Raw genomic sequence first — 8987 nt, 5'->3', positions numbered from 1 at the left:
GGTTACAAGACATCCTCGACAATGGTAAAACAAGTCCAGCAAAGCCACCCGGATGTGCCGACAAATCCCGACAGGAGCTGCACATATCTCGTTCTCAGGGCACACCGAATTGTCCAAACTTCCGGTAGGCCAGCCCAGAGTTGCCCCTGGTAGCCACCGGCGGCTGACAAGTTGGACCAACACTCAGAGGAGCATTGGCTTGGGGGTTTAAATAAAGATGACCCTTGAGTCTGCAGAACCCAAGGGAAAGAAAAGGCTAGGTGGCGAATGGTAAAACCAATGTTGGGCCTTGCTGGAGGAGTTTTATTCAAGGCGAACTGTCAAGGGGTTCCCATTATAACCCAACCGTGTAAGGAATGCAAAATCCGGGAACATAACACCGATATGACGGAAACTAGGACGGCAAGAGTGGAACAAAACACCAGGCATAAGGCCGAGCCTTCCACCCTTTACCAAGTATATAGATGCATTAATTAAATAAGAGATATTGTGATATCGCAACAAAATATCCATGTTCCAACAAGGAACAAACTCCAATCTTCACCTGCAACTAACAACGCTATAAGAGGGGCTGAGCCAAGCGGTAACATAGCCAAACAACGGTTTACTAGGACAAGGTGGGTTAGAGGCTTGGCTTAACAATATGGGAGACATGATAAGCAAGTGGTAGGTATCACAGCATAGGCATAGCAAAAGAGCGAGCAACTAGCAAGCAAAGATAGAAGTGATTTCGAGGGTATGATCATCTTGCCTGAGATCCCACAAGGAAGAAGAACGAGTTCATGAAGAAGACAAATGGACGTAGTCGAACGGGTCCTCACAAACGCGACGTTAGCGGAACCAACTCGAAGAAGCAACACCGGAAAGAAGCACACAACATAGTAAACAACCAACACACGAACATGGTATGATATGCGGGATGCGGTATGTGATGCATATGCATGATTTGCAAAGGAAAGATTGAACCTCGCCTCAACTTGGAAATCCAAGAGTGCCACTGGAAAGGTGAGTTGATTTCGGTCGAAATCGATATAAAGATCACCGGAATCGGATGCACGGTTTGGAAATGGCAAGCAAAAACAAAAATAGCACCGATCTGCGATAATCAGCAAGTAGCCATCTAAATGCAACAAGATAAATATGCTACAGCACTCAAACATGACAATAAAATACATGGCAGGGATCCACTCATGATGCTTGACAAAAGATGAACACTGAGCTACGGCTAATTTACTCATTAACAGGTTCAAACAAGCATGGCAAAAGTGCAAATGATAACAGGTTTCAGACTTTGTGAAATTAACACAAGTCTGGAATTTATCATCAGGAAGCAAACTTTAGAGCATGAAAATTACATGCTACAGGAACATATCATGGCAAAGCAAGGCATGGCATGAAGCTTCTCTAAGCATATAACAAAAGTCCCTTAGTGACCTTGAGCCAAAAGGGATCAGAAAATACAATTGCAAGCATGTGAACATAGCAAAAACATAAATAGATTCAGACTTAGTGAAAAACTGGAGCATGCAAAACAGATTAACGAGTAGGCATGTTTACAAGCTCGATGCACTCACTACAGAGCATGGCAGGACAAACTAAGCATACACCCATCAAGAAGTCATGGCATAGAAGCTAGACATGGCAAGAACAATAACATAGCATGCACGGATCAATAGCAACATCCTCGGCAAAATCGCTAAACATGTCAACAATCTGCCAGGATCATTTTATAGCAAAAGTAGAGCTCGATTGACTCAAGCTAGGGTGCTCCATAATTGCAAACAAAGACATGGATGGATAGAGCACCACAATATTAACAAAACATACTAACTGATCATCCTCAAAAGAGGCACGGATCACTAGGAAACAACATGAACATATGGCATAAAAAACAAATACATGACAAGGACTTAGTGAAATTCTAAGTCCCTGAAATCAGCATCAACGATTACGCTACTTTGCAAGCTTATGCTAGTCACCACAAAGATCACAAAAAATATATGGCATACACCCCTGTAAAGATGACATGGCATATAACAAAACACATGTAAAGCTCAGGATCATAGCATGCACACATTAATCATGGCAAAAATGACAAAAGGCCATTTGCTGAAACAAATCTGAAATATTCCTCACATAGCCCTCTTCCAACAGCATTTCGGCCATCAAGATGAGCTCAAATGAAAATGATGCAATGAGATGAAATGATGTAATCATCGAGACGAACATTTTGATATGCTACATGTGCGAATCGGAGCTACGAGTGCAGAGTTATGATGCGATGAAAAATGCATAAAATTACTGGAATCTGGGGGACTTAGTGAAATTATACCCTCGCGAAAAGTCAACCCGGGACGGGACGATGCGAGACGAAGGGATCCGGGGACGCGGGACACCGTTTGGTTGGAGGGATGGGTGGATCTGATCCAACCCGGCCCAGATCTGGCCGGACTTGGACTCGAACGAGGCGGTTCTTCTCCGGCGAGGCGAGGGCGAGAAAGGACGGCGGCGGGGCGGCGCTTCTGCCGGCGATGCGGTGGCGGGAAATGGAGGGGTCGACGTCGGAGAACGGAGGCGGTGGCAGGGCGGCGTGCCGTGGCGGACGGCGTCGGCCGGCGATCTCGGGCGCCGAGACGAGGCGGCGACGATGCAGAGCGGCGAGCTCCGGCGAGGCGCGTGGAGGTGGTGGCTGGATCGGCTCCGGCGACCGGAGGCGGAGAAGACGGTGGGCGGCGCAGCGTCTCACGTGGGGCGCGGGCGGCGGATGTTGCGGGCCGGGAGGGCCCGCCCCGGGTCTCGCGGGCTGCGGCGGCGCGCTGAGGCCAGGTGCGGACAGGTGGCGGCACAGGGTTGGCTGAGGCGCGGCGGCTGATGACGTGTCGCCTCGGGATTGGTCCGGGCGACGTGGCGGCGGGGTGGACGCGTCCGCCGGCGGGCAGACATGTTCGGCGGCGCGGAGGGAGTTGGATCTAGGGTTAGACTGCGCGAAAATTTCGAAGGGGATCACATATATATAGGTAGAGGAAGCTAGGAGAGTCCAAATGAGGTGCGGTTTGCGGCCACGCGATCGTGATCGAACGACCGAGATGATAGAGGAGGTTTAGGTGGGTTTTGGGCCACTTTGGAAGGGTGTTGGGCTGCAACACACACGAGGTTTTTTCGGTCCCTCGGTTAACCGTTGGAGTACCAAACGAAGTCCAAATGGTACGAAACTTGACAGACGGTATACCGGTAGTAAACCAAGGCCGCATGACAAGTCTTGGTCCAATCCAAGAACGTTTAGCACCCGCACACGAAAAGAGGTGGAAAGGGACACTGGGTGACATAGGAGCGCCGGATTGCAAAACGGACAACGGGAAAAATGCTCGGATGCATGAGATGAACATGTATGCAAATGAAATGCACATGATGACATGATATGCAATGCATGACACACAAGCAATGACAAGGCAACAACAGCGAATAACTGGAGGACACCTGGCACATCGGTCTCGGGGCGTTACAACCAACACAATACAACAATCATTCACATTACAAAAAATTATTCAAACCAACGAAGCAAACTAAATAATGCAATACAAAACTTGTCCAGAGTACAAATAACACATGAATTAAATAAAAATGAATAGAAAAATAAGTTTGTTACTGTCCAGCCCTTTGCCAATGATGCTCAGTGAGATCCTCCTAAAGCTGAAAGTGGGTCTTTCATTTTCAATCTCCTTGTAGGTCTGAAGAAAAGCTCTAATGCGGTTAGGGTCTCTAGCTGGTTTGACACGGCTACCCACATTGTCGTAGAAGAACTCCAAGTTTATTCCTCTCTCATCTTCGAGAATCATATTGTGAAGGATAACACAGCATGTCATGATATTTTTCAAGGTCCTCTTGTCCCAAAAACGAGCAGGACCACGAACAATGGCAAACCTAGATTGTAAAACCCCGAATGCTCTTTCAATGTCTTTTCGGGCCGCCTCTTGGACCCTTGCGAATTCACAATGTTTTCTAGTTTTGGTATCTTTGATGCTCTTGACAAATGTGCACCAAGAAAGGTATATACCATCTGCAAGATAGTACCCTTTTGTATATTCATGCCCATTGATAATGTAGTTGCAAGCAGGAGCATCACCACTAGCAAGCCTAGCAAACAAATGAGACCATCACAACACATTGATATCATTGAGAGTGCCCGGCATACCAAAGAAGCAATGCCAAATCCATAAATCCTTGGATGCTACGGCCTCTAGCACAATTGTTGCATCACGAGACTTGCCACAATACATTCACTGCCATGCCTTCGGGCTATTTTTCCAACTCCAATGCATACAATCAATGCTACCTAGCATGCCAGGCCAACCTCTTCTCTCATTAGATGCCATCAATTTCTTTGTGTCATCCTCGTTGGGTGTCCGAAGATATTCAGGACCAAAGACACGGATGATCACTTTGGCAAATCTACGCACTGACTCAATTGTGGTATCTTCACCAATGCGAAGGTACTCATCGGCATAGTCAGCCGGAACGCCATATGCAATCACCCGCATAGCTGCGGAGATTTTTTGATATGCACTAAATCCCTTTAAGCCCGCAGCATTTCTTCTTTGAGTAAAATACCGACAATTTGCCTCGCAAGCTTGAAAAAATTTCACAAAGAGGGACCGCGCATTCGGTACCTTCTCCGAAAGAGGTGCGGTGTATATGCTGGATTCTCCGCGAAGTAGCCTTGCATCAACATCTCATTCCCGAGATGGCGATTCTGAGGAATGCAAAGGCGCCCGACGGTCGATCCTCGCTGCCTCTTCCGGTTCTCGTCTTCGTGCTCCTTCACGGCAAGTGCCATCACTAATGTCTGCTGTCAAAAGGTTGCAAGCATCGTCTCTACATCCGAGTCGTCCGAATCGGACAAATCGGAGAGTAAGAACTTCTCGCAGGGGCTCAATTCCATCCACATGAACAAGAATCGCACGCCGCATCAATCAACTATGCATACCACTCAGCACAAAGCACAAACAAACACTAACCGACGGCTCGTGGGGCGGGTGATCCTGGGCGGCGACGAGGGGCGGGCTCGAGGGCGGTCGATCCCCGACGGCGACAGCGACGAGGGGTGTCTTTTCTCGCCGGATCCGGGGACGGTGCAATGGAGGGTGGGGGACGCCTCCGCGGCGCGATTCCGCCCGTAGATTTGGCCGGAATCGCCGGCGGAAGGAGATGGGAAAGAGCGCGGGCTGAAATGTCCCTCCCGCCAACCGCTTGACTGCGATACGGGGCACCGTAGGGGCGAGACAGAAACCCGCGTATTCGCGGGTTGAGGCCGAGATTTTGCCGCGCCCCTCAAAAAAATTTGCGGGCCGGCTGCGTTTGCGGGATCTGTTCGGGCGGGATTTTTCGTGCCGACCCGCATTTTTGCGGTTATTTAGCGGGTCGGGACTTTTTATGAGGTCTGCTAGAGTTGCTCTAAAACCTTATAAAACATCCCAAAAAGTACGCGAGTTTGGCAAAGCAGGGACCATGCATCTTTCTCTTGTTCTTTATACGACAGATTGTTTGGCAGATGGATGCCATACTTTGGCCGGTGCGGCTTCATCCATAGTTTAACGCAGTCCAGTGATGAAGTTTGAAATAAAAGGATTTTGGTGATGAGGCTCACGCGTCAGCTGGGCTCTACCTCGTTCGCTGCTTGTACCATGTAGTACTACATAGGACAAGAGTCACAACTCACAAGCTTGTCATACTGCAGCTAGCTAGCGCTCTGGATCCCTCCATTTTCATTATTTTTTAGATGTGCATCCCTCTATTTTTTTTGAAGTCATGTTTGTGAGTTGTTTTCGAGTTGTCCTCTTGGAGCTTGGCAGCATGAAAGGTTGGTACGTACGTGTGGTCTCAAGCTAGCTAGCTAGCTAGCTGACGAGTCATGACACGAGGTGTGCTCCTCCATCCATCATTGCTTCGCCTTCGCTTGCTGCCATCAAGTCTTGATAAGTCAAGATTGAGTTTTTGACTGTCTGGTCGACGACGACACCCACCGGTCACATGTGCCCGTCCGTCCTGTACAGGTGTGCGTCCAAGTTGGAGTTGGAGACCATGAGTGGAAGAAGACCTGCACTCGGTTGGTGCTGCCCATCTGCGTAGGGTACGGTCACGTACGTACACCACGGGACACGCTACACCCACTCCGCGCCGTGCCTAACCCGGCCGCGCGCTAACCGTGGGTGAGATCAACATGATTTCTTTCTCCGCCTGCACGTACCATAATCAAATCCCGTGGTCTGAACTGCAAGCGTTCAAAAAGCATCGGTACTGCTTTTACTCCTACGCATGTACGTAAATGTAGTACGAGCGAGAGCTTACATGGATATGGGTCAGCGATCGAGAGGGACATGGCAGTTAGATTTCCAAAGTTGAGCAAATAATATGCATCGCCCATACACAACAGTAGCATTATCATTATTGTTCAAGGGTGACCTACAAGATTCTTTCCTGTGTTCTTACTCAAGCCAGCCAACGCACTGGCTTGACCAGCGGATCACAAACAACTCAGCAAGATTTCTCTACCAGCTTATATACAATCGAGTACCCGATTCGCAAAAAAAAAAGTGCCCAACTGCTGATAAAATCTCCATATTGATCATACAAATATGATGCTATGATTTCAGTCCCAGCTAAGCTAGCTAGTTGTGGTTTCCTCCCTGGGTGTAGATGTAGTCGGTGTGCGCCACCAGCGTCCTCCTCATCAAGCACTCATCGTCGCCTCCATCTCCCCCTTCGGCGCCACCGCCGCAACCTTCATCCTCCGCCTCCGCCGCCGCCTCGCCGCCGGCGTCCACCTCTGCGCGGCCGTCCTGGGCTGCCTGGTTTCTTGCGGTTGCTCCCACTCTCGCTGCGCGGGAGGAGGCGACGAGGAGGAGCAGGACGAGAGATGGCAGCAGCAGAGAGGCGTACGGCCGAGGTGATGGCGCCATGGGCGTACCTTGCTGCTTCCTTCTCTTCGTTTGAGAGAGAGAGAGTGGTTATGTGTTGGTTGGATTTATGGGGGTGTTGGTTCGGAGCTGTGGCGTTGGGACTTGGGACGGAGGGCAGGGGAAGAAGTTAGCAGGGTGGCCTTAAATAAGCGCGCATAAATGTAGCTAGGTTGACGTCGCTGTGGGCTGATTTTTTCTTCGGTGACTGACGTTTTCAAACGCTGCAATGGGCCTTCTTTGGTTGATAAGGAAGAAACATTGTAGGAATAAAAAAGTCATAAAAAATGAGATGATATATCGGAAATCCTCTTTGGTGCCCGAGCACCATATAGCTCGGAATCACGGCCATCACATTGGCTCGTGATTTCTGCCCTGTGCGCGTCTCATCGAAGTATATGGACCGTATTCCCACCATAGCAGGTCGGTAAGAGACATAAATGGCACGGGTTGAGGTGTCCAACTGATGGGCTAGAAAAGATGTTGGACAGGGGTTTATTCAGTCTTGACTAATTTATGTCTATCTAATTTATTAGTGCGTACTTAGCGAGAACGGACGTTTGGCTCTTGGCCTTCATAGAGGCCTTTAAAAAAAATCAAATTTCAAACTTTTTGGTTTCAAAAAAGTCTGAAAAAATTTGTGCAAGTAAACAAGGATGTTATGTGTATATATGTAAAATTTTAAGATGAAATACATTGAAATACGACCTGTACAAAAAAGATAAATTCATGCTTGCGAGGATGAATAGTATCATGTGTTAAAAATCCCCAGATTTGTCTTTTTTTGCATAGCCCTCATTTCAACGTATTTTGACCTGAAAATTTACACACATGTGTGTTCTGCCTCCATATATATCTGTATTTTTTTCAGAATTTTTTAAAACATAGAAAATATGAAAATTCACGAAATTTAATTTTTTCAAAATCGAGCTCCGCCTCCAAAGGCAATATCCTGTACTTAGCATGATGTCAACTGCATAAACCTTCAATGTTATGAATATTAATGTAATCAAGGGCATAGATCTTCCTGACACAATTTACTAATGTTCTGCCCATGATTTTTAGTAATAGATAGGATTTTTTTTACTAAAGCAACTAGGGCTGTTATATATTCTCCAGATGAAGACATTCTTATCGGTCAGTTTGGCAATCAAAAAGTACACTTCACTTCAATGTCCTCCATGATTCAAATGATAACACCACAAATTGACCCCAATAAATCAAAATGGGCACATTATGAAATTTCAAAATTAATATGGAGCTTTTTTTTCACGATTAAGTACCACATCATGGCATATTGCCCCAAACAAATTATCTGGCCATGCATGAAATGAAGGACAACCAAAGATCCGTATAAGCAAACTTAGAAAAAAAAAACAATGTTCAATCACTGCACAGAAAAAGAAAAGAAAAGAAAATGAATTTCAAAAGAAAACATATGTAAAGAAAATGGGAAAACAAGGAATGATGAAAAATAATGAAAAAAATTAACAAAGAGAAAAGAAGCCTTCCTAGTGTTTTGAGCCACCAGAAAAAAAAGTTCAGTGTTTCCACCATCGTACTTAATCATCATTCTTTTAAGCAATATAATGCTACAGTTATACGCAAATATTTATAGATTGGAATTATGGGCTGATGTGAAATGATGGGGTTGGCCGGTTGAAAATCACAAAGGACACATCAAGAAAAATCAGGGGAGGAGATAGGATTACCAGAGAGACCGCCCCGTAAACCATCATCAATAAACATTTGCCTGTCGGTGTAGTAATTTTTTTTCTTTATGGGCCTGTGTCTTTCTTAGTGAATTTCAGGAACATACTTAATTATCTCTTAATGCGCAAAAATAGTTAATTATCTCTTTTTAGAGCCGTAGTTTTCTTTTCTTGAGAATTTATTTAGAGCCGTTGTTAACTGTTCTACATGTATTACATGGGCCCATACTAAGAAATAGGTGCGCAACAGTTGACTGCCAACCATCCACCTGGGCCACTTCAAAACCAAAGCAAATATTCGCACATCTGTTCACGTGATGAG

The 8987-nt window shown here is 46.6% G+C and overlaps 1 protein-coding gene and 1 pseudogene across 1 annotated transcript; both read right to left on the bottom strand.

The window, feature by feature from the left end:
- Positions 1–2344: 2344 nt before the first annotated feature.
- LOC147975139 (uncharacterized) lies at positions 2345–4939 on the bottom strand (annotated as a pseudogene).
- Positions 4940–6420: 1481 nt separating this feature from the next.
- On the bottom strand, positions 6421–7089 carry LOC125553667 (uncharacterized). The gene has a single exon (XM_048717418.2). It carries the CDS (start codon positions 6954–6956, stop codon positions 6666–6668), a length of 291 nt encoding a protein of 96 aa, XP_048573375.1. The 5' UTR covers positions 6957–7089; the 3' UTR covers positions 6421–6665.
- Between the last annotated feature and the right edge of the window lie 1898 nt (positions 7090–8987).

This window comes from Triticum urartu, chromosome 4A (genome assembly GCF_056163025.1).
Source record: "Triticum urartu cultivar PI428250 chromosome 4A, HENAU_Tu73, whole genome shotgun sequence".
Classification (NCBI taxonomy): Eukaryota; Viridiplantae; Streptophyta; class Magnoliopsida; order Poales; family Poaceae; genus Triticum; species Triticum urartu.
The sequence above is the reverse complement of the archived record's forward strand: the minus strand, read 5'-3'. Positions and strand labels throughout refer to the sequence as shown.

Coding starts and splice junctions, on each gene's coding strand:
- LOC125553667 (XM_048717418.2), bottom strand. CDS start 6,956: ATGGCGCCATCACCTCGGCCGTACGCCTCTCTGCTGCTGCCATCTCTC.